General features: G+C 37.5%; 2 protein-coding genes across 4 annotated transcripts in view; both read left to right on the plus strand.

Moving 5' to 3' along the window:
* The window catches only part of LOC117394294 (endonuclease/exonuclease/phosphatase family domain-containing protein 1-like), a 52243-nt gene extending 46025 nt beyond the window's left edge, over window positions 1-6218 (plus strand). The window contains exons 5-7 of one of the 3 annotated variants that reach the window (XM_033992417.3): window positions 3783-3918; window positions 4412-4606; window positions 4887-6218. In XM_033992417.3, coding sequence (XP_033848308.3) covers window positions 3783-3918; window positions 4412-4606; window positions 4887-5083 — 528 coding nt within the window. In that variant the 3' untranslated portion in view covers window positions 5084-6218. Of the gene's footprint in view, window positions 1-3782; window positions 3919-4284; window positions 4391-4411; window positions 4607-4886 lie in introns of those variants that run through there. The other 2 variants (XM_059012838.1, XM_033992420.3) reach the window with 2 other exon arrangements.
* Window positions 6219-16630: 10412 nt separating this feature from the next.
* Window positions 16631-24877, plus strand: LOC117394829 (maturin-like). Its single transcript, XM_033993454.3, has 3 exons — window positions 16631-17237; window positions 19526-19648; window positions 20198-24877. The coding sequence occupies exons 1-3, from the start codon at window positions 17070-17072 to the stop codon at window positions 20306-20308; spliced, it is 402 nt and encodes a 133-aa protein (XP_033849345.1). The 5' UTR covers window positions 16631-17069; the 3' UTR covers window positions 20309-24877.
* Window positions 24878-26488: the final 1611 nt, after the last annotated feature.

Below are 26488 nucleotides of genomic sequence, written 5' to 3' on the forward strand. Positions count from 1 at the left end.
CTGTGTCTCCCACATGCCTTTTGGCAAAATCCAAACGGGATTTGATATGGGTTTTTTTCAGCAATGACTTTCTTCTCGCCACTCTTCCATAAAGCCCAGCTTTGTGGAGCGTCCGGTTTATAGTTGTCCCATGGACGGTTTCTCCCATCTCAGCTGTGGATCTCTCCAGCTCCTTCAGAGTTACCATTGGCTTCTTGGTTGCTTTTCTGACTAATGCTCTCCTTACCTGGTCACTGAGTTTTGGTGGACGGCCTTCTCTAGGCAGAGTCGCGGTTGTGCCATATTCTTTCCATTTTTTAATAATGGATTTAACGGTGCTCCGGGGGATGTTCAAAGTTTGGGATATTTTTTTATAACCCAACCCTGATTGGTGCTTCTCCAGAACTTTGTCGCAAGTAACGCTGAATCAGCTAGGCTGGTCAGTAAAATATTGACTCCTTTTGCATGGAGGATCTCAGTAGCTACAGCTGTTGGTTCATCAATTGAATCAGATTCAGTTGTATTGTGTCTACCAACTGATGATGTGAGGCAGAACAGTAATTGGATACCAGAAAATATGAATAACAGTGAGTTTTGGCCTCCTTCAGTGTTCTGGATGGAAGGCGTACCTCGCAAAGTGACTCTGTACGAACAGAAGGGAATGTATAGTAACAATGTGTACAGATCCAGAACTATTGTACATGGTGCAGAATTAACCCTGACACACAAATTGAAACATAATCCTCTTATTATGTGTGCATGTAATATGTGCCAAAGCAAGACATCAGTGACTGGGCCCAAACTTTGTCCAGCCTGTAGTCATTTAGCTAAACACTGTAGAATCTTGTTTGAATGTAATGATTCTGAAGGAATTTCTTTCTCTCATATAAATGTAGATCCAAAGGATATTAAGAGGATTGAATGCATAAATTGTGAAGGAGGTCATTTAGTGAAATGGGCACATCTAGGTAAATTGGAATGTGTAGAAGGTGTCCCAGCTAAACGTGTCCAAGTATCTTGTAGGTGCGAAGTGAGGAAGATGGCGTCTCACACCTGTGATGCTAAACTTTGGATAAAGGGGCCTGTTGTCGTTTTTGCGGAACCAACCAGAGCTGTACCCGTCACAGAAGTTGAATCCTGCTGGGAACGCTGGGATATGCAGGACATGGACTAGGCAATTTCAAATATGGGATGTATTATAAAATGAAGTGTCAAAGATATTAGGAAGGATAAAGAAAGAGTATCCTTGTACCACTAGTAGGTGGCTCTCTTGCTCCATGAAATAGGTCAGTCCTCTCTTGTTTGGAATTACCCATGTATTCAATTAAATACTTAGTAGTCTGAGAATCCCTAAGAAAATATATATAATGAACGATTTACCATTAGTATATCTTATCTTCAGAAAGTATGACGCTTGATAAAAAAGCACCATTCCGGCTAAAAGTGAACGTTAATCTACAAATTTATGTTTTAAAAACACAAGATAAGAAGAGACTCTTTATGACCAAAAGATTAACTAACAAGCCAGAGGTCTTGAGAAAAAAATCCTGTCTCGGCTGGATTTTGTATGAACAAAGAGAAGGGTCAAGCCTAGTTGAATGCAGTTATACTGGCCTATATTTGGATTTAAATCTTAAGAGGGATTCACCAAAGTAATATAGCAACTGATAAACAGAGGTAAATTAATTGAAAGATTATCTTATAATGAAACAGGTTCAGTGCTAATTGGTACTGTTTATAGTTCATAATAGTTAAAAAAAATAATAATTAGACACAAAGTTATTATAAATTAATAAAATAAATGATTAACCCCTTTTGTAGACAGCATGATATTTGAAACTAAAAATAATGATTTGATTTCATAAGATTAATAATATGTTTTAAGTATTTGCTATAATGAGAAAACATATTATTTAAAACTAACAAGTATTATTGCTTGTTCATGACTTTGCTGCAGTGAAAAAGGGCCTCATATGGGCTGTAGAGAAAGGAGGGGGTCATCTTACATTCCACTTCAGCAAAATTGCAAATCTCATAGACTTGTAGTGTTAAGGTTTATGGAGTTAGTGGTTTAGTATTGATAAGTAAATGTCTTGAAATAATATGCACAAATCATGGCTTAATGGTCAGGTCATATATCTAATAAAGTGCTTTGCACAGACTCTGACCTTGGAAAAAAACAAGAGACTGTGGAAACTGCTAGCAGTTTCCTATTCCCAGAGAGGTACAGGTCAGAGCCTGGTCAGTGCATCTCTTAATGGATAAATAATTGTAATGAAAACTATTACCACTTAAACTTAGTGAAACTAAATGACTTGAATATTGTATGAGACAAACTTTTGTCAAATACTCTGTTAGACAATAGTATATGGAATCAAAACTGACTCATTAACAAAATGATGAAACAATATGAAGTTAAAAGAAACACATACCTTTAATTTAGCATAATATAATCACTTAGAAGATTATGTCACATATTAAGAACATCTCTCATATATAACACATATAAAATTTGTGTTTTGCATGCAGTAGTGTTTTTATATTATGTTATAAACCAAGATCCTGGGAACCTTGGTTCACTTATCTTTTCAGATAAAGGAGGGGCTCGGAGGAAAGCAAAGAAATTAGATCATAGGTTTGGAGTTAGACAAATATGAAGTATTGAATTTATTGAGTACATGACACCTATTAATTCTGAAAAGTTAGTCCGGATCTTTAGAAAACTATTATTTGTAAAATGGATAAGAACTGTCCCACCTGATTAATGATTGGATTTAATTGAGGTGTCCCATGTATTCCAATGAGACGAAAAACCTATAAAACTCCAGAGTAATTTCAATGGAGTACCACACTCATCCCAGACAGGGTAAGGTCCATCTTCTGCAAACCAAAAACACAATTGAACTGATTTAACTCAGTTTAATTTGCCTGGTGAAGACAGTCATATCCTTTTATGATCTATATTAAAGGGTAAGCATTAATCAATTATTATTTTATCTCACATGTATTGCATGTATTGCTATAAGGGACTCACGCTATGTTTAGAAGATAGGAGAACATTTGTTGAATGTGCTGAAAAGAGGCTACTGGGTGTATTTAGTGTCGTGGTCGTGGCCAGGCCTGCCGGCTGCACGAATACATAAAGATGTATTAAAGTGTTAACGTTAATATCTGTTAAGACACTGGACTGCCCAGAACGTCTGTCAGCTGGGGATATGAAGTAGCCTGTAGCTACTCAATCCAATATTTAACTGTTAATAAACCGAAGGAGTACTGATCATACTCTGATTCGTAAAAACACTTTAGATACATGAGTCTGTCAATTTCTTGGGTACTATATTGGTCATCCGAATATACTGCGGGTCCAGAGCACGAACTATATCCCACTAGGAGTAATAACATCTCTGTCCTCCTAACGTCTCCCCTGAGATAAGAGTGTGTGCTGAGCAAATAATAAGAGTACATAAAAGAATATGAACACGCGGATTTCGTGACAACTTTATCCCGTACTTGTTTTGATAGCTCCTTGGTCTTTATGATGCTGTTTGTTTAGATATGCTCTCTAACAAACTCTGGGGCCTTCCAGAAAAAGGTGTATTTAATCTGAGATCATGTGACACTAGATATCAAACTTTATTTTGCCTTAAAGACGAAAAATTTTAAAAAATGTTCTATTCCCTTGTGTGGTAGAAAAAACATAATACCATAGCATGGATTATAGCCCATTTACATAAAACTGGTTACACTGTTTTAAAGCATTTTTTTCTGTTTGTTTGTTTGTTCTCTATGGTGCTCTCTAACAGATTGGAGTGTCTGAAGTAACACTAGTAAATATACACCTGGCACTGCCACCTGCTGGAGGAGAAGCCAATGACAAGAATCACACTGAAAACCACAAGCTGTCACTCTTTACTGAGACTCTACAGGAAACACTTAAAGGTACAGTACTTTACTGTGTTCTGTTCTGGGGGGTTTTGGGCTCCTTTTAAATCTAAATAAAAATGGTTGGTACAAAGGAGTCTGCATATGCTTCAGGATGCAAATTTGCCTACAGTACACACAATACTGTACTTGTGAAACAATACTAGGAAAACTGAAGATACTGTATCTCAACTAGTCATTGCAAGCATTTTATCATAATTCAACAATTCTTTGCAAAACTTACAATTTAAATTATTAAGAAAATGTATGTCAATTACTTCAATCTGTTGCCTGTTTTATTATATATAATCGTTGGTTGTACGACTCTTTTGTGCTTAGATTTATTTTTTCTAATAATGATGAACTGGCTCTATTTTACATTAGGGATTGTCACCCTCTTCAGAATACTATTGTGCCTCTGCAAGGATTTATATGGTAATAACAGGGATATTTAAGTTGTAGTTGTATAAGGAACTGAGTTATTCACATCTGACAATATTGATTTGTTCAGGAGAAAAAGACTTGATCATCCTTGGGGACTTCAGTCTGCCTCCAGATAGCAGTGAGTTTGACGTGTTAAGAAAAGAGAAGTTTTCTCCGCTGGTCCCCACAAGCTCTTTCACTAACATTAGCACCAAGAACCCCCAGGGGTCCAAGTCCCTTGACAACATTTGGGTCAGCCGCTCTCTTAAGAAGGCTCACACAGGTTTGTGTGTATGTGTGCATGAATGTGTGTTCATACTGTTGCTATGTATTCAGGTTTTCTGCATTTTATATATCGGGTTCAGATCCACAACCAAAACAGATAGCGTTATAGTGATTAATGTAGGATCATTGGTAAACTTTGCATTTCTACTGGAATAAGTTTAATTCTCTCTTAAAATTCCAGTTTAATTACCAAGGAAGACTCAATGTATACCTCATTGAATGGATAATGTTTGAAGTATTTAGTTCTATCTTAATGTTTATTTTTCTCTGGAATATAGGTCACTGGGTTGTCATGAGGGAAGGCCTTACCAATCCATGGATCCCAGATAACTGGTCTTGGGGTGGAGTAGCTTCAGACCACTGCCCAGTGTTTGCTGAATTTTACGCAGACTCCCACAAGAAGGAGCCAGTTCGCAACGGAAATGGAGTGACTGTCGTTGAACACAGCGAAGCGAATCCCAATCACGAACGGTGACAAGATTCAGACTGAAAAAAAGGGATACTGTTCTTTTAGAGTTCTATTCAAGGTAGCATGAATGAAGTGTACCAACATTGAATGTGAAAAGCAGTCTGCCTTTTTCTTTTTCGTCTTCAAATCCAATTTGGGTGTTGTGCTTCAAAGATTAAATAACAATTATTTTATTGTTTTGGATATATATATATACATACATACATACATACATACATACATACATACATACATACATACATACATACACATACATACATACATATACACATACATACATACATACATACATACATACATACATATATATATATATATATATATATACATCGTATTCCCTCGAATTTAAAAAAAAATCAAATAAAGATGCATTTACAAAGATGCATTTACTCATGTAAGAAAATGCCGTATGGAGGCAGTTTGCAGCTGTCTGCTGTCACACAGAGCATTACAGTTATGTGCTGCTTCTCATTTTCAGTTATGATAACTCACGCCTGTTTTTCTCCCTTTTTGTGAACTGTGGAATTGCTTGGCAAGAAGAAAAATATGGGGGTCTGATTAGAACTGAGCCTAATAATAAAACGCTGAAACTGTATAAGCTTCTCTTCGAATTTCTCAGGAAGCTAATGATGCTTTGGGACAGGGAGGACCCTATCGCTGTCAGTCAAGAATCTAGTGCTCTTCTTTGAGAAGGCTGGAGTTCCAATGCAGGAACTAGTATTTGAGGCCCTGACCCTTTGCTGCTTTCATTATAAATGGTTGAAGTCAGCTGTCATGGAGACAGTATTTATATTGATAAGGCTGTAATTATTTAAGCATACAGACCCAGCTAGGCCGCCCAGGTTATTACACTTAGTGATTCAATACATGTTACATTTCGAAGACTTTTTTTAACATTAAACTTCCCTCTAAGTTACTAATTGTATTCTACCATAGATTAAATGCTCTTCCTTCATCCATTCCCCAGAGGAACACAACGTTTAAAAAGGTTGGATCTATTTCAATCAACTTTTTATAGCTTTGTTTTAATAACACTGAAAGTGGAATGATATCTATATTGATTAAATTGGAACATCATCCACTGAAAACACTATGTAACACCATTTTTGTTCCTGGGTAGTAAGTGTTATTTCTTAATTGCTTATGCCTCAAAAGTATAGAAAATGGCTATTATTCCCCACAAACTTTGCTTTTTTGTCCAGGACAGTGATATTTTGAAATGTACCTATTTCCAATGAGAAAACGGGCGAATTTGTGTCTTTTCGTTCACATAAAGTCAGAAAAAAACAACATATGAATCCAAATTAATATGTATTTATACTAAAGTAATACAAAAATGACTACAAAAGATTTAGAAGTGAGTAGTTTTTCGAGATTTACGATTATACTGTAAATCACTTTCACGAATCAGCCCCCAAATATAGTCTCCCATCATGTTCTCGTTATACTGTCCTTCATTAACAGCTCATCCAGGAGCCTCAAAGCCGTGCTGCTCCATAATGGTAACAAGTACCCGTCTCTTCCCCTGGCTCACTCGGTGCACCTCAAAGAGGATTACAACAGCATCAAGACCTTGCTGGACGCCTTGAAGTATGATGAGTACGGCTGGGACCCCCGGAAGGTGCTGATGCCACTACTGCACATCAAATTGGGCCTTATGAAACAATTTGTCAGAGCTCTAGATAAGGAGTCGGCAGCCTTCAAGTACCTTCAAGACTTCTTCCCTAAGCTGTCTGAGGCAAAGGTCAAAGGCGGTGTCTTCGTCGGACCACAGATAAAGAAGATCCTGGAGTGCAATGAATTCCCCAAGAAGCTCACTAGTAAGGAGAAAGCGGCTTGGAACAGCTTTGTCGCAGTGGTTCGGGCTTCCTGGGCAAACACAAGGCCGAAAACTATGTGGAGCTGGTTGAGACTCTGGTGAAGAACTACGGCACAATGGGCTGTAGGATGTCCCTCAAAGTCCATATCCTTGATGCTCATCTTGATAAATTCAAGGAGAACATGGGAGCGTACTCGGAGGAGCAAGGCGAGCGCTTCCACCAGGATATACTGGACTTTGAACGCCGCTACCAAGGACAGTATAACGAGAACATGATGGGAGACTTCATTTGGGGGCTGATTCATGAAAGTGATTTACAGTATCTCGAAAAACCACTCACTTCTAAATCTTTTGTAGTCATTTTTGTATTACTTTAATATAAATACATGTTAATTTGGATTCATATGTTGTTTTTTTCTGACTTTATGTGAACGAAAAGACACAAATTCGCCCGTTTTCTCATTGGAAATAGGTAAATTTCAAAATATCACTGTCCTGGTCACAAAAGCAAAGTTTGTGGGGAATAATAGCCATTTTCTATACTTTTGAGGCATAAGCAATTAGGAAATAACACTTACTACCCAGGAACCAAAAAAAAAAAAATAATTGTTACACGGTGAAATCAATAGAGCCTTGACAGTTAATTCGATTGAAGTAAAATGAAAACTGCTTTTCGAGATAACTATCATTATTTCTATTTGTGGCTATGCCATGAGCTGTACATTTTAATTGTATTACCTTCTCATATCTGGAACATATCCAGAGCTTTGTAAATATATATTTTTTAATTATTTGGCATTTAGTAGTATCTTACAGCAAATGGAGTATGATAGACTAAAACAATGTTGATACCTTGCACACACAGTGCTCCCTTGTTATTATCTTACTTGCACATCAAACATATTTTAAATGTTGAAAACAGGGAATTATGGAAGGTTGCTTATACAGTATAGTTAATGTACAATTTACTGTCAGAATGGCCAAGCTTGGGGCTCACTGCACTTTATGACCAATGAAAAGCCCACTGTCTCATTAGCAAAAAATATGAAGATTATGGCTGATATTTATTCTCATTTGGGGACCACTTGTTGTTCATTATATAATTCCTCGTCTACCCATTTTCATAAAAGTTCATTAATCTTCTGCCCTACACAGCATCTCAGCTCTGTACTTCTAAACAACTTTCCCAAAGGAAAGTTTTTGCAGTTGTTAAAGATGTAATTTTTAACAACAGTATCTAACATTCTTTTTTTTTTTAGTTTGTAGAATAAATAATCATGTTTTTAAGTTATTTGTGGCTAGTGATCCATGGGAAAAATCTCTAAATTCCAAGCTGGTTCCCATCTTAAAAAAGAGTGGTAGGGGTGGGGGTCCCCGAGTGGCTCATCCAGTTAAAGCGCTGCCTCTGGGAGCGCAGGATGAGTCATACAGCTTGAATGGTGCCGGTTTGCATCCAGGCTGTGCAAAGAGGCCAAACTTTGCTGGGGACTCCGATGTGGATAAAAAGCAGGGCTGATCTCTGTTCTCTGGGATCGGTAGCCTGCCCACCTCTGCTCTGGATTGCTCGGTGTAAAAGCGATTCTGGCTTTAGGCTTGTGAGATCGGAGGATGCCCTAAGAACGCCTGTGCTGTTTGGGGACTCACTTGCGGTGAGGAGAAAAAACAAAACATAATTGGACATTCCAAATTGGGGGGAAAATAAATAAAAAATAATAATTGGTGATTCTAAATAAAGAAAAAAAAAGTAAGGGAACCCCTGCTCTAAAGGGAGGAGGTCAGTCACAATTTTTTTTTTATTGATTCTTTTTTTTTATTTATTTTTTATTAAAGTCTCATTCATTATACTAATGCCAGACCCAAGTAAATCTGATGACTAATAAGGGTCATTGGGTGCATCCTATCAATAAAACAGTGGTTGGGTGTGACATAGCCATGCCTCAGGAACGATGGCCAAGGAAGCAAGTACCTTGAAAAATACTGTTTGCCCCACATGCTTGCACGGGCTGTTAATAGAGAGGACTTTATAGAAATTATAGATTTAATATATAAGTATTTTTTAATGTATAATAAGTATTTCATGTTGTTTTTTTGCTTTGTTGTTTTGCATTGAAGCAAATAGGTACTGCAATAGTTATTGGTTTAGTTACAGTTTACACAGGCTTATGGGTCAAGGAGCAATAGCTGAAGTGCTTTATCTAACACGTGCAAGTGTGTATTTCCAGGAAAGCAACAGACAATTGTAACTTCAAAATGTAGAGTATAACCATGGATACTGTCTATGCCATGGCACACTATTGTTAGATTGTGAGAAATGCTGTGAACTGGTAAATTAATCAATCTGAATCATGATATGTTGTCTTTTTTTCATGTATACATTTATTTTTGTGAAATATTTTTCACAGCATATACAGTAAGCTAATATATAGACTTTCCATACCAAATAGAAGTCCTAAAAACAGATGCTTTTGACACTGTATGATGCCGTACTGTTCCAGTTACCAGAAAGCACACATTCTCGTTGTTAAAAATGGGCATAAGAACATTGACTCAAATATTAAGGGTTCAGAGAACAATAGAAGTGTATGAAAGCCAGGATTGTGGATTGTGTAAGCCAGGTGTATCGTATATTAGGGACTGTGCTACTTCAGCACAGGTTCCATACGGTATGTGAATAGTAACAGGTCTCATACAGTATATGAATAGTCACAGGTTCCATACAGTATATGAATAGTCCCATATACATTGTTACATGCAACACTGTTAGATTCTGCAAGGCTCTAATTTATACTGGCTCACCTCAATGTGTTCCTATGTACCTTGTCAGAGTCCTTGTTCTCCAACTGATGGGAAAGGGGTTTTATGGGGTTCATCTGACAAGGGCAGTGGGGCCAGTGTTCCTGCTTTTCATGCACAACCACCATCTGCTTCAGTCTAAGTGAACAGCATGCTGATGATCCATAGTCTTGGTGAACTTGCTGACCTAACAATATGATGAAATTCCATGGAGAGGAGGAATAACACTTTGTACCGGGTTTTATTTTTTCAACTTGTCATGAAACCGTCTCCAGTTACCAGAAAACATCAATTGGTCTGTGCAGTGAATCGGTACATTTGATATGTTAACAGTGTTTAAGTTTAATGTTCAAGCTTAATGAGTGTATTTAAAAGATATTGGTCAGTTGTGGGCAATTTAATATTATTTACTTCCATTTTAACATAAGCAGGAAATTGTATGAGGTAGGAAACCAGGGAGTAGTACAATACACTATACGTTTGAATGATCTCAGACTTCTTTAGCACTCAAGGTAAGATCTTCATTGTGTGAAAAGTATAACAAGAAGTACTGGACTGCGTAAAGAAAAATAGATTTCAAATTCAGTAATTCCAGCATCAATTCAAATGTAAAGTAAGACAGAAAGAACCATTGAAACTGAAAACACATCTAATAAATGCAGTTCTAATTTAGTAGAGCAAGAAGGACCAGAAAGGGGATCTATTTAGGGAGCTACATCATGCACTGTTCCGCTGTGGTTTCCATAGTAACCCCCACCTCTACCCCCGCCAGCATGAATTTAGAGAAATCAAGCTTTAAAATAAGATCTGATGTAACCGTACAATATGTATGCAGGTTTCATTCAAGTACTCTCAGACCTGGTCCTGGCCACTCACTTTTAACACTTAGAGATACTGGGGACATCTTAATAAGGAAATAAGACATATCAAGTGCCTTTACTTAACCTTAGGTTTGTAACTATGTTTCCATGTCGTTTTAAATCTTCACTTGCATATATACAGTAGATCCAGAAATATATACTTAATAAATTCAAACCTCCCACATTTTATCACCATCAATTTCTAATAAATACTGTCAAAGGGCAAGTGTGAATGGTGGTGCAGCTCAGCTCAGATATGTTCCAGCAGTGTTTAATCTTTCAGTAACAAAATGGTCTCCATTTAAGTTTAAATTTCATGGACTGTGAGCTTCAATATATTATTTAGTCCTACTTATCTGATCCTACTTACGCACCAAATGATCTTGCAGTGGAAAAAACAACTTGATTCAATACTGAGGGGTAATAGTTGTTTTTTGGCTGTTGCGCGATTATGAAAACTCTTGTAAAGCCACAAGACACTGGTAAGAAGTTGTTGCACAAGTTGGCAATAGTTCAACATAAACAACACCATACAGTAGCATTCCAGCAATATAAATAGCTTATGATGTAATAATTAGCAATTTGTCAATATTCAGTGGTGGAGCAATGTGTTCTTTTAGCCAGCTGCCCATCGAACAAGTCTGCACATGCAGCAGTTTTCCAACTTGATTAATGAATGTGACCATGTAAGGAAGAATATGCCTCTACAGTAGATGCGTGTATACTGTACTTAAAATATAGAAATGCCAAGATCTGGGTCTGGTGAAATCACTGTTTACCGGATTAGGGTAGGACCCACTAACATCCCCTTTATTAGCAGTTGTCAGACTATAAGCACAAAGAAAAGGTAGCTCCAATAAGCATTTCAAAATCTTCACTTGTTTTCCTGTGAAAATGATGTGTTAAACACCAGTTTCCCTGACCTTTACAATGTAGATAAAAGCCAGCTGTACTTCTGCTCCTTTGGTTCCTCTATGTAGCTGTTATATTCGTTTGAAAGAGAAGTGTCTAATGTAAACCTACTGCACTACTGCTAGCTTATGGCTCAATATAAAGGAATGCGTGTTTGCCAAAAAAGTATTGTGAATGGTGCTTTGTCACCATCTTCTGGACATTGTTGGTATTGCTGGCTGAATTGTTTAAGTGCTATGTACAATAAAAAAGACCTGTGACAGAACTACCCTGCTTTCATATTTTCTGACATACAAAAAACAATGGCTTGGTTCTATATAGTATTACCCAAAAATGTTATTTCGGAGTTTTGATAGTTTAAGGCCTACGAAGAACGTCTAAAATCAGAATAACAGCTAAACTATACTGTATTAATTTTAAGTATATGCCTGCTCGCAGTAACTGCCACGTGACAGTGGATTATTGTCTGTTGTTATCAGAAGGAGCACACACACACACGCGCGCGCGTTTAAGATGAATCAAACATAACCTGTTGTCTTAATGAATGACCCCTACTGGCGTCTGCCTCGCGCGGTCCAGTCGAGAATAGGTGTAACAGAGAATCCAGCGGCAGAAGCCTGTTTTCAGGTTTTTTGGGTTTTTTTTTTTTTGTCCCTGGGCATTACACATCATTAGCACTAGGAGACTGGAATAAACACTCCTTTATTGTTAACTATTTAACCTTTTGCTGCACGACATACTTAGCTTATTATTATTATTATTATTATTATTATTATTATTATTATTATTATTTATTTATTTCTCAGCAGACACCCTTATCCAGGGCGACTTACAATTATATTTCTGTTACTTAGTTACTTGATCACTATTCCTGTGTGAACTCAAATAAACAAACTGCAAATTCAAGAACTTTCCAGTCACTTCTGTAGAATCTCCATTTGTACGTTTTTTGTAAATCTATCTGTGGGTGAGTGAGCACAAGCTTTTACTTTTAAATGAATATATTATGGACTCAAACAGGCTGCAACATTTCTAGAGGGAGAGGTGTCAGCTGAACACAGAAGTGCTATAAATAATTAGTGCAGAGTGAATATACAAAATCATATCGTGATTAAAGTAAAATAAGCAATAATACATGTGAACAAAAATAATACAAATAAATCAAAAGCACACCTGCAACACTTGAAGTACTGTTTTTGATATGTTGTCCAAACAACTAGATTTACAGTAGTTTTTTTTTATGTTGTCCAAATAACAGCCTACAGTAGTGTTTTGATATTTCTAAGCAACAACTGTATTTGCAGTCCTATTTTGTCCAACCAATTTTATTTTCCCTTTTCTCTCTGCCATCTCCGCTTTTCCATGCTTGGAGTTCAGACCAGGTCATTTCCTGTGTCATCCCCTGATCTTTGTAAAGGTTAAACACCCTGGCAGGACAATAGAGGTATTTTTCTGTTTGGTCCGGACAGACCTCTTTTTCTGCTCTAATCTTTGCTTTGTGGCATCAACACTTTTGTAGAGCTGTAAAAGCACCTGATGGTCTCTTCTTTGGTTTTCTTGAACTGCTGTTGCTGCTGATGTTGTCTGTCCATAATTTCTTGCACAGTTTTTTCACTTGACTCGGGTGTTAAGGCAGTGGATGGAGCAGTAGGTGTTAACAGCAGTGCAGGTGGGTTGACAGCTGCAGGTGAGACACGGTTACCACTGGGACCTGTACAGTGGCACTGCCTTCAGTTAAATTATGCCACAGCAGCTGAGTCTCCTGGAGCTTTTCATGACTGGTGTTGAGGGATGAGCTGGTGTTTTTCATCTTTGCCAGGTGTTTCACATACCTAGATATGTGCTGCTTGGTTGTTGGATGAAGCAGACTGTTTGTATCTATGCAGGAGCTGTTCACCATGGCTGAATAATCTTTCCAGTAGACACCTGAGGCAGGGGTGGTGGAGATGGACTTGCTGGTAGATGAAAGGAAAAAAACAGAAACAGAGATATCATTGCGCTGTTTGCTTAGCCTGAACTGTTGAGCTATGCTTTGTGGTCCTTGTGTGAGATGACATGTCTTGTACATTAAGAAACTTCACACTGGTTATGAACTTATTATAAATCAAACAAATAGAAAAGCTAGGTCTAAATGAAAAATAGATTTCCTGAGAGGAGATGGGTTATATGGATTCTGTCAGTTAATAATTCCCTTCACATTTCCTTTATTCCCTTGTTTTTTTTTTTTTTTTGTTCCTGGGTAGTAAGTGTTATTTCCTAATTGCTTATGCCTCAAAAGTATAGAAAATGGCTATTATTCCCCACAAACTTTGCTTTTGTGACCAGGGCAGTGATATTTTGAAATTTACCTAATTTTCCAGAACATTCCAGATAGATTCAGTGCTGAGTAAACTTGGAGTAACTTCTAGAACTTTCCAGTAATATAAATAGTAGTATAAATACAGGGGCCTTAAGCCCATCAGTTCAGTTTAGTTCCAGCTGCCTAAGTGGATACATATCTGCATTTTTCTGAGATGGCATCAAGAGGCTGCAAGCATCCGGCAGATGCATTTTGCTATGTCTGCGGACAATTTATCAAGACAAGAGCGAAAAAGTACTCAGTGGAAGCATCTGCTAAGATGTGTGAGGCCTACAAGGCATATTTCGGCATGCCTGTCGGGGATCAAGACAAACGCTGGGCACCTCGTTTCACCTGCGAGCACTGCAAAAAAACTCTGGAAGGTAAGATGGACAATTGTTGCTCGGAATTTTATGTTATAAAATTTGTTAATTTTTAAAATTGTAAAAGTTTTTAATTTTAAAATGTTTTACAATTTTCAATGTTATTGAAAAAATATATCATATATGAAAAATGTTGCGAGAATCTCTTGCACGTTAGTCATGGGTGAAATAAATATATTTTTGTAGGATGGTACAGAGGGGAAAAGAGAGCCATGAAGTTCGCTATCCCAAGAATTTGGCGGGAACCCACTGACCACTCAAGCAACTGCTACTTCTGCATAGTGGACCCTTCCAAACGTCGGACTGGCAAGAATGCACCTGCTATCACGTATCCGGACCTTCCTTCATCCATTGCCCCGGTGCCACACTGCCATGAGCTCCCCGTACCCACTCCTCCGGAGAGAGAGCAGCCGTCTTTAGAAGAGAGCAGCAAGTCAGAGAGCGAGGAAGACGTTGTAGATCCAGATGACAATTTCAGAGGTGGAGCTGAGGAGAGAAACCCATACTACCCCAACCAAAAAGACTACTCACTTCTAAATCTTTTGTAGTCATTTTTATATTACTTTAGTATAAATACATGTTAATTTGGATTCATATGTTGTTTTTTTCTGACTATGTGAACGAAAAGACACAAATTCGCCCGTTTTCTCATTGGAAATAGGTAAATTTCAAAATATCACTGTCCTGGTCACAGAAGCAAAGTTTGTGGGGAATAATAGCTATTTTCTATACTTCTGAGGCATAAGCAATTAGGAAATAACACTTACTACCCAGGAACAAAAATTGTGTTTCATAGGGGCAGCTGCAAGTAGGAAACAGTCTAAACAAGTGAAACTCTGAATGTAATTTCTCTTTCAATGATAAGGCTTACTGGGGATATCAGTGCACTGAATAGGTTAGTGGGATTTTATGGGGTTAATGTCTCATGGAATGTAACTAAGTGTAAACCTGTGACTCCCAGTTTCTGCTCTGAACCAACACACACACAGACAAATAAATTGTTTATTTGGCGTTAACTCCTTGATTTATTATTAAGTAAGCCACTTAATAATCAAAGTAACGGGGTTAAGTTAATAAAGAATGAATAGAATAACACACCTGATGTCATTATAGGTTAATGATAATAGAGAATATTGACATAGACAGGGAGGTGTTACACACCTTTCTTTTTTTCTCACTGTTTTTTTTTATCACTTTGATTATATTTGATATTTTGAACTTAGTAGTAACATTTATAAAAAAAAAATTTGGTGTGAGCACTTTTTGTTTTTGTTTTTGTTTTTCGTGTGAATTTTTATTTGTATTGTTTTGTCACTGTTTAATTTTCCCCAACTCCTTTGTGTTACTGATATGATTCTTTGTGATGTGGTCTCCTTTAGGTCTCTCTGTTTGAACCCTGTCTTATTAGCTATTTAAACATTGATACTAAATATCTATATTTCATTTTTTGAATTAAAATTAATAGCTAAAGTTCTTGAATTTGCAGGTTTGTTTATTTGAGGTCACACAGAGATAGTGATCAAGTGGGAACTCTTTCAAGTGTTTTCAGAACAAAGGATTCTGGCATTTTTATTTTAAATTTTACAAAAGCAGACTCTGAAAAGTTGTCTTTACAGACTGATTGCCTACAAATATTCCATAAACTCTCACAGGTTATTCCACGTTGGCCAACTGTGTAACTAAATATATAAATAATATGCAATATGTGTGTGTGTGTGTGTGTCTGTCTCTCTCTCTCTCTCTCTCTCTCTCTCTCTCTCTGTATATATAATGGATTATATTTGATGTATTTTATTTAATGTTTTATGCTGTAAATAGCTTAATTTGCATTAAAAAATATCCTAATGATTTCTAGTAGTAAGTGTGCTGAGTTATGTCTCTGCAGTGCTTCCAGTATTACTATTATTATTATTATCATATGGGTTAAACTTAGGCTTAGAAAAATGTTAAATTAGTTCCATAAAGAAACTTGTTCAATTAAATCATTAAGAGCAAGAATGTAATAAAAAAGAATGACCACCTGGCCAATGAGGATTGAAGTAGTAGACCCCAGGTATAGATCGGAGCAGAAAATGCTTTCTAAGCATTCAGGAGTTGAAAATATAGAGATATCTGTAAGGACTGGCCGTATCCATCCATCTCTGTGTGTACACCGCCTACATATAAATGTTCATTATTCCTATTCAGGATTTACGTTTGGGTTGAATGATAATAATAAGGTTCAATACGTGTGTGTGTGTATTATCCCTTGAATTATGTGTTCGTTTTCCTGATGCTTTCGTGCATGAAATTGTCATGTGATCGGGGTGCTGGATGAGCTACCCTCGAACTCGGCTTCATTATGACGTAATTAGAAGCTGCGCTCGCAAATACGAGGTACCTTTGATGCTGTATGCTGGATGAGCCTGCAGTCAGCAGCAATACACTTTTGCATCCTACCATAAGTCAACAACACATCCTCAGGATACCGGTTGCCAGACAACCTTGCGTTTCGATTGGCCAATTGCTGCCTTCGTCAGCGCGTTAGAGAAGGACGAGTTACGTTCCAAATCAGTGTGCAGTGAGTGTGTTGAAGCACAACACATCAGCTGTATTTCTTTCCCTGGAGAAACAGTGGGTTACAGAGGTGTCATTTTGTATCAATTAGCCGCCGACACGCAACACTGCGAAATAGCGTAGTATTAATAATAATAATAATAATAATAATAATAATAATAATAAACAGCCATGCGGACGAGGTGCTAAAATAAAAGCTGTCGACGTGAATTAAACTCAAGGGTCTGCAAATTATATCACTGGCTGTATTGTAAAGCCACTGCTGCTTAGCTCCGACCTCTCCTTCTCCAGGTGTACACAGAGTACATTGTCAAGCCAGTTTAGACTGAGGATGGATTTCAAACAGCTAGTTGATATTGGAGAGAAGTGGTGCTCCGGTACCCCCTTCGATCTGATTGCTGCAGAGGAGAGCGACGAGAGACGGCTGGATTTCTATGCAGAACCCGGACTTTCATTCTACGTCTTGTGCCCTGATCTGAGTAATGGTGCAGATAATTTTGTAAGTGAATACCGATTTGTGAAGAAGAATGTGGGGGGAAGGGAAGGGGTGGTTTTGGTTGGTGCCTGGGCTCCGGTTATAACCGATAAGATCTAGCTCTCGTAACGAGTCCGTTCCGCATCGTATGCTACAGTAACATAAAATAATGATGTCATCATAACCTAATTTTGCTTTTGTATACGACCTTGCACGCACTTCATTAAAATCTGAATGAAAATGTGATATTTCAGCCAGACAACATTCTTATGTTAATAATTGGAGTTTTGCATTAGGGTTCTACCCTGTGTGTGTGTGTGTTTATGCAATTGTATGTTGAAAAGTGTGTATGTGTGCAGGTATGGCTGGTAGTGGAATATGTTCTGTCCGTTTTGCAATCTATACATCACTTTTCATGTTGTATACCGTTAGTATACCGGGTAGTCTTTTTTTTTTTCTTCCGTAGGGTGCTCTATACCTCTTGATTTCACATGCATCAGAAGCACTGATGCTGATTACATCAGATTAGACAGGTAAGAGTTGTAGGAATGTAATAATAGCACAGGCCCAGGTCCGAGATTTAATATCAGTCATTCCCGTTTTATCAAAGGGCTTGGAGTCTGTCAGTGCAGTCATTGGTGGTGCTGTAAATCAGGCATAAATCGGGTGTACTTTACAGTACATCTCTGAAATGGGGGACAGTTTTCAGTGTTATTATTGCAAAGATTCGGAGGGAGGATGTCAGTGGTTTTCAAGCTTTATTGGACCAGAGTTTCAGGGAAAATGCAAGTCTTTATATTGTCTCTATGTTAAGGGATCAGGTCGGTACAGTATGTCATGTGGTCTCCTACATTTTATATTATGGTATTATGGACACCAGAATAAGATGCCTGCCTTTTTAAACATTTACCATTGTAAAAACATAACAAAATGTAATAAAGCATAGTGAAAAATAGGTACAATACTTATACTACACATTTATAGATCGCATCCATCTGGTGTACTACAACTAGCTGAAGAAGGTATACATGTATCCTGTAGCATAAAATACAAAGAAATATGCACTTATTTTTGTGTTGTATGCCCATATGGCAGCTGGTCAGGGAGAATTGTGAAACCTCTTCAGTGTTGCTGCACCACACTCTACACTCTCCAGATGCGTAATATATTCTGGAGGGAAATAAAATACTGTCCGTTCATCTCAAATATTCAGTATCTTTTAAAATGTACAAATCAAATCAAATAAACAACAATACACAGGGAGAGGTAGGAGGCAAAAATTCCCATCTTACTGATCTCAGTCATAGTCAGTACTCTTTTATAATATGGCATTTTATCTTATGCAGAATAATACCTTTTTTATAAAACCAGAGTCCTAACTAGGATGGATGATATTTATTTTGTATCAGTCTTGTTTATAATGTTTTTGTATTCTGATAAATTACTTTAAAAGGAAAAGGCAATATAGCAGAAAAAAACGTCATAGAATAGTTAATGGCCTTATAAAATAGACACTTGTAAAAGATTGTGATAAAACAAATGATAGAGTTCAAGAGTGCTTGCATTTGGTAGGCAGATAATTGCAGCTGCAGTACCCTGTTAAAATGCATCTAGGACTTGCTGTAATGGGATATCTATGAAAACAAGATGCAGTGTGCCAAGTAGAGGCTTGGTGACCACCCATAATAAGCATGTTACAGCTACTATGACAACACGCACTCTTTTTCTGAGAAAGTGATTCAAAAGTGAAATAGAACAAGAACGTTTCTAGTTGAGATTTTTAAAACAGAGACTCTGCAAGAGCTGGGAAAAGAGTGATTCCTCTGTGGGTTATGGCTCTATCCTAATGCACATAGTTTTGGTCATTCAGAAAGTCTTGGATTTCCCAGTAGTCTTAATATTCATGACTTATCCAATGTAACAAATTGGCATCGTAGAACAGTAACCTTTAATTGTGGGTAGTACTGATTCCCAGGACTGGGTGTATGACCAGTGTGAGTTTCAAGCACCTTTAAAACTCCATTCCAGTGGGGCACAACTCCAGTCCAGTCCCTCCTGGTCTTTGATCCACCTGTACCCTAAACTACTTAATTGAACAAATGTAACCTCCTTCCAGGTCTTAATCAGTTCATTATGTAATAACATCTACCGTATAAAACCTGGAAGAAACTGGACTGGATATGCGCACCCCTAAAATATATAATAAAAATTTCTAAAGGGTTCACCTTATTCACATTGTTACTGGTCACTGTGCCATATGGCTGGTTCTATTGCTGTGTCTATCTAAGTGACTGTGTGTTTCGCTCCTGAAGCACGTGTGGAGCGAGAGTGAGGACTGCCTGCCGTTTCTCCAGCTGGCTCAGGACTACATCTCCTCCTGTGGCAAGAAGACCCTCCTTGAGATACTGGATAAGGTCTTCAAGTCCTTTAGGCCTGTAAGTGCAGAAGGCATGAAATATGAGTCAACTTCCAGGCTACAGTTGAATCAGCAAGATGAATTAATGTCATTTCTTTTAAGAAATTGTCACCAAGTTGCTCAAATCTAAATAGTTTTAATGTTTTTTGATAAACAGTTCATGCCGGGCAAAACATTCCCGGAAATCAGCCGGGTGTATGAAAAGTTTCCAGAGAAACGTTGCTGAAAGTTGCCTTGTGTTTCATGAGAATAAAGAATCAATGATAAACTACAGTGTATTCTGCATTAAAAAAAACATTTCTGTTTTTTGGCTGCTTGGAAAGCATTAAAGTAGGACTTAATTATGTTGTGTGTTGTTAATTGTGTCAGTGTCCCAGTTAATTAATGAAATATTATGTTTCTGGTGCCTGCATTGTGACTCATTTGGCTTAGTTTGTCTAGTGCAGTAGCCTCACCCGAAAACAGGATCCACAAATCATTATTTTATTGTTTTACTCTTGTCAATTTGTGTCAGCGTTGGTCTGAGGTTCAGATGTGAATTTAGTGTGGTGTTTCTTTTTCTTTCCAGCTGCTCGGGCTTCCAGATGTAGATGACGATGCATTTGAGGACTACCAAGCTGACATGGAGGAGGAGGAGCCAGAGGCAGACCACCAACAGACAGGCGTCAGTCAGCAGTAACACAGCCGAGCCGAGGGGAAGGGGAGAGGTGGGGGAGAAGAATACTCTGTGAAGCTGTTCCCAGACCCACTGACTCGAACACACCTCTGCAGGGATTCGGTGGAGGATAATCGGGAGCATTCCACACACCCTTTCCTTTAAATGTTCAACAACAATGCTTTCCAAGTAGTATGGTATCGATAAGCTTAATTTTCCAGGAGTCCTGAAAGTTTTAGTTGTGCATATGTATTATCAGAGTAACAATTTGGCAGATTTCTTCTGAAACTGGATTTGGTTCACCTTAAAATCTACTCTACCTGGTCTGCCCAAATGTTTGGCAGCACTGTAATGTGTATGTTCCCTGAAGACCATTCTGAGCAAATTTGTAGGATGCTTACAATGTGGATATTCATGGAGTGTTGTAGTTGAGATGGCTATTTTGCAGCCATCCTAGCGAGTGGAAAACATATGGCACTCTGTGAAATTTCATGGAGTATTCTGTTTATTTTCTGTTACAATATATACAAAAGAAAGTATGTTTAAACCTAAATTAAATGGGTGAATTGTGAGAATAATTTTACTTAGATGAAGCTCAGCAACGCAGCATTGGAGCGCTGTGATTTGTCCAGTTATTCTGCTGTTCGATTTGATTTAATGCGAGATGGATTCCAAAATATTCACTCCAACATTGAAAAGTAAAACGTTATACAAAGCTAGAACACTGTTGACAGCAACAACAACAAAAAAGAGAAGGTTTTGCACAACTTTAAAAAAAAAAAAATCAGGAAAAGTTGTATATCAATTTCATAGAAAATCATTTGATCTGTAATTATTTTAAAATGTCTTAAGGCCACAAAGAAGTTGCTCTGTTTTTTTTTTTCGTTTTGAATAAACATCATGCAAATTTGCTCAGGACATCACGGAAAGAAACTAGACGAATGAAGATATTGTTGCCAAAAAACTCAAAATCTACATCATTTAAAACTATGTAGTGTCCTCGGAGACCATTCATTACAGCCTGTTTGTAAAAAGGTGTGTTTGCCACTTGCTTATAGGGTAATTTAAATCTAATAGTCACCACCTAACTCTGCTGAAGTTTTTATCTTGTTTAAAGGTGCACTGTCAACCAGCTAAAACATTGGTACTGTAGGCAATTTTTGCTTGCTGCTTCTCGGTATAGTGGTCAGTTTACATCTAAATCTTTGGTTTTTGTTAGACCCCTACAGTAATGTTGAGAAAGTTACCAATTAACAGTGATTTGGAACATAAACTGTTGGAGTATTTGAAGTGCACATAACCTTGAACAGGACAGTAACCCGAGATGTCACCAATAATGTAAAACGCAGTCTAAAGACCAGCTTACAAAGTGTTCCGTGTAGAAGTTGATCTGTGTGTCTTGTAGTTAATGTGAGGGATTTGCTGTCTGTTACTAGCTTTGCCTTGCATGCGAGAATATACTGTTACAATCTATCTCAAACAAAGTTAGCTAAAGACGAGTTTAAGGCAATTCAATTTGAAAATGTACACTAAAAAGGTTATCTAACGTACAGTAAAAGGTACACTCCTTCCTTGTAGAGTTACAATGTTGTAAAACTGTTCAAGCTAGACACATTGGATGTAGCTTGCTAGATGTAGGAGTCATTATGTACACTGGGTCGAGGTTTGCCAATACCCATACCAGTACTCGTAATTGCCTTTAAGAAGTTTATCGGCATTGCCTTTAAGAAGTATTCATGGAAGAACACGTTAACGAACGGATGTATTTAATACCTGCAGATAAATACTTCTTAAAGGCAATCACAAGTATAAGTATCAGCACACCCCTAATACTGGGCATAGTAAATTTGCCAGTAACATACATTTCCTAGGACTATGTACGTATGGACAGATATGCACTTCCATATAACCCCAGATTCATACTCTATAGCCATTTGTCACATCAGTTTTCATCACAATGGGAAACGTAGTTATCTAGATATAGCAGATTCTGATACTCCTAAGAACTTAAGATAAAAAGCTGTTCTTTAGTTAAATGCATTTTTTATTTGAATTTTATTTTTAAATGTGTTTAGGTTTAGTCCATTGAAAGGCAAGCACATCGTTCACAGGGACACCCCGATGTTCACAGGAACATCCTTTCAGATCGTTATCATTAACAAATTTGACCTACGGACACCTTCACTTTACCCCTGACGCTGTAGAAATGTAACCTACATAGGAGATACTAACTTAAAATAATGTAATGTGTTCTTGGTAATGCTGAAAGCTTTTAAATTGTCGTATGCCTTTTGCTGGGGCATATGTAATGTAATGTTTTCATGAATTACTTTAAGTATTTTTTTTTGTTTGTTTTTTAAAAGGTCTTAATCACTCCTCACATACAGATAGAACCATGTAGTCCTGGGTTTTTATCAGTAATTGTGTATGGATGAAAAAAACCTTCAAACCGTTGTATTTCAGAGACAACAGGATCTGTTACTGGCCCTTGTGATGACAGGATCTCTTCTTTCAGACAGTGGTGTTCTTCCAGGGAGTTATGGGGCTTTCTCTGACACCCTGGTGGAGGGACAGGTTTTCAGTGCACCTTTAGAGATGAGATTGATTGTTTTGGAGTTTTGATATAATATAAGTAACAACAAATACATGACATTTTTTAATTGGTATTTTGCTAAAAGGCACTTTGGGGAAACATGCTGAGACGCTTGACTTCACTTCGCGTTGTTATGTGAGCACAACGGAGATGCATTTTACATTTTTAGTAGGGGTGTCAGTCTACGTTACATTTAGTAAAAGTTTAAACTCTGAGATCTCTTGTACTAAATTAATTTAGTACATTACTAATCTGCAGTGCTATTACAGTACTTGTACAGTTTGTAGTACCCTTCTGTATTGCTACAGTCAATGGAAAGTTTTGTTTGAACTAGTTCAGCTACGCTATTTCTGAATGTCAGTGTTATTTTTCCATTGCTTCAGTTGGTGTCCAGATTATGTTTCTTTGTGAATTTGGCAAAACCATTAAGCTCTTTAAGGGGGCTTATTTTCAAAGCTTGGTAACTTATGTGGAGCAAATGTCTGTCAATAAAGCAAATCATATTTTTATTCAGCTTCACTTAATTAAGATAAGCATGATATAAATGGAAGATAAAATACAGGAGTGGAGTAGATTTACTCAAAATCATCTTTCCCAGTTTTATAAAATATCCCCCTGAGTGTAAATGGTACACTTTAGTTTACTACAGTTAGTGTACACATTTACAGATCTATCAGTCACAGAGTGTGAAGGAACACAAAGATTATTGTAAAACCTGAGCTCTAAAGGGGAAATTACGACTGATATGCAATCTAAACGCAGAAGTGCTCAGACTAATGCTACAAAACGAAAACACACGTTTACCCAATACTTGTGTTACCGATGTGTTCCCTCTTAGAGCTGTTCTGTGATAATTAATGTGTGTGCACTATAAGGCTACAGTATGGCTGTTTTAAAATGACTGCATGCCGTCGCGATTCTGTTATCATAACCCAGAAGGGACGCCAAACTTTTTGATAAAACAAAATCTTTCAGCGAAGACAGAATTCTAAAGGTAAATTCTTATTTAACCAGTACAGCACAACTGTGGAACATTTTCATAACAGCAATAGCTGGATTTTTTCAGCTGCTTTCCTAGACTTGTCTTGGATTACCTAATGTTAACTTGGCTAATGTAGTCCAGGGTAATGTTACCTTGGCTAATGTAGTCCAGGGTAATGTTAGGGTTAGGGTGGACCAGGATCTAGGAAACCAGCTGATTGTGTTTTCACAGAGCTAACATTTCTAAATTAGGTTCCTGTTGAAACAAAAACCTGTGAAGCACTTTAAAGAAGGAAATGCATGGAACCAACCTGCTGAGTTTGTCTAATTGTTTCTCTGATAATGCTGAACTAGAACAAACTAGAAGTATGCTAATCTGGCCTTAATGAGCTAAACTTAATGTACTCTGACTTCTTCCATAGTGGGAACTTGACCTCTAACCTATGTTTTATGCATATTGAGCTACTAGAGTAAACTTGCACATCGCAGTATGTAAATTAAAGAAATAACACTGTGGGTTGCTGGTAAGCTAGCTCAGTCGGATGTAATTTCATCAGTTGTTGCTAGACCGCTATCATTAACAAAGCCTCATGCACCTAACTCAGGGGTGGGTAATTCCGGTCCTGGAGGGCCAGTGTCCTTTGTTCCAACTGTGCCCTAAGTTACTTAATTGCACCAATTAAGTGCTTATTATAAGCTTAATTGGTCAGTTGGAACAAACACCAGGAGGGACACCTGCCCTCCAGAACCTGAATTGTCCACCCCTGACCTTACTGATCCGTTCTGCAGGCAACAACCTGAAGGTTCTCGCAGTGCTCACTGTGTGACCCAGATCTATGTGATGATATGTTTTTACTGGGTTTTTTTGTTTGTTTTTATTGTGTTTTTTTGTTTTACAGCAACTGCCTACCTGTCCTCGGTGTATACATGTTAGTGTTTTTAATATTGATCAAAGTACTGAACATTGGACCTGCTTATGGCTTTTATGAACTTGATTAAATTCAGCTACAGGGCTCTGATTTGGGGATTTTTTTGTGTGTTTTATATGCATTGCTTCTACAGAACATTTTCCCACTTGGGGGCATACTTTTCACACCAGGTTTTATCTTCTTTTGGAAGGAATAAAAAAACAGCTGTTAATTTTTATGAAAGCAGAGACAAGGAACTTACTACTAAAGATCTACTAAACAAAGAACGTATTTATAATTTATAATAGTGAAAGCATGGCAAAGCATAGGTAAGCATTGTAAAGCCCAAAAGCATATTAAACCATGATAAGAGCATGGGGAAAGTGCAAAATTGACAATTCTAAACTTTTAAAGGGTCTATTTAAAAAAGGGTCTTTAAAACAAAAAAAATTGTTTCAATACATATTCAAAGGAAATGTTTCATGTTTTATTTTGTGGGACTATGAATGAGCAAAACATTTGATATAATAAAATGGCACCAGCTGTGTCAACAAAAAGATGATGTCACTGAAACCTGTCAACCAGTCAGCGTGAACATTGACGATTCTTCAACTAAATTGGATATTCAGACTTCCTGACAAGATCTGTTATCATGGCGGCTTCAAAGACAGTGAAAAAACACATTCAACACTTTGTAGAGGCCCTGTCTAAAGCTACAGGAATGATTTTATGATTGAGGGCAATATGTCTAGGGACTGATTGTCTTCATCAATAGTTGTAAAATATCAACAAAACACATCGGATCTTAAAGTTGAATATTGATTGGTTTACAGAATGCCAATGATAGGCCAAAAAGCTTGGTAAAGAAGTACTTTATAGAAACATGTTCGTAATATGTAATGTATTACCTGTTTAGTCTGTCTTCTAAACAGTTTGTTACATGATGATCATAAAACTGGGGCAATTCACATTTAAACTGCTTAGTATAGACACAAAGTAACCACAATATAACTGCCAGTCTGGAGAGAATGAAAGGGTAGGCATGCCTTACTACCATCTACAGCACTGGCTTATTAGTCATAATATCCACTATCAAAGTAACTAGACTGAGGCCATCTGTTGTCATTTCTCATGTAGACCCATCCAATGGAATTAAGTCACAATGCCAAAAAATAAATACATTTTGATTGGTTGAGTGAGTAGGCTACATATATCAAGGCTGTGCAAAGGATGATTCTCTTACCGACAAATACTGACAGCTCTGGGCTGCAAGGAGCGTGGTGATTCAGAGTTACAGTACCTTTAAAAATGGGTTGATCTTCCATTCCAAATCCATTATTATTCATCTTCATACCGGTTTTCTGACATTTACAGACTAGGCTTTGAGTAGGCAGGGGACTTTTTTGATGTTTCAACTCGCTGGACATTCAGTCATGCTGCCTGCCTCAGCTGAAATGAATGAACTGTTTATTGTACATGACAGACTCTGCTTACAGCGACGCTCAGCAAACAAAGGAGGTGATATCTGCAGGATTACTTCCTAAACCAGGCAGAGCCCCAACCTAGGGAATTGTACACCACGATTTGAGCAGCTCAGCGGTAAGAGCACAAACATGGTAACTGGTGTGTAGAAATGCTGTATAAGGGATGGCAGATATATGGGGTATCCCAAATAGGGGATCCCTACCTAGTGTATAGGGGCAGTAATGCTTCCACATCAAG

This window comes from Acipenser ruthenus, chromosome 3, assembly GCF_902713425.1.
Source record: "Acipenser ruthenus chromosome 3, fAciRut3.2 maternal haplotype, whole genome shotgun sequence".
NCBI classification, from domain to species: domain Eukaryota; kingdom Metazoa; phylum Chordata; class Actinopteri; order Acipenseriformes; family Acipenseridae; genus Acipenser; species Acipenser ruthenus.

Excerpts from the sequence above, each read along its gene's own strand:
- LOC117394829 (XM_033993454.3), top strand. The coding sequence starts at position 17,070 with ATGGATTTCAAACAGCTAGTTGATATTGGAGAGAAGTGGTGCTCCGGT. Across the intron at positions 17,238-19,525 it reads GTAATGGTGCAGATAATTTT|CACGTGTGGAGCGAGAGTGA; the intron begins GTAAGTGAATAC and ends TCGCTCCTGAAG. Across the intron at positions 19,649-20,197 it reads TCTTCAAGTCCTTTAGGCCT|CTGCTCGGGCTTCCAGATGT; the intron begins GTAAGTGCAGAA and ends TTTTCTTTCCAG.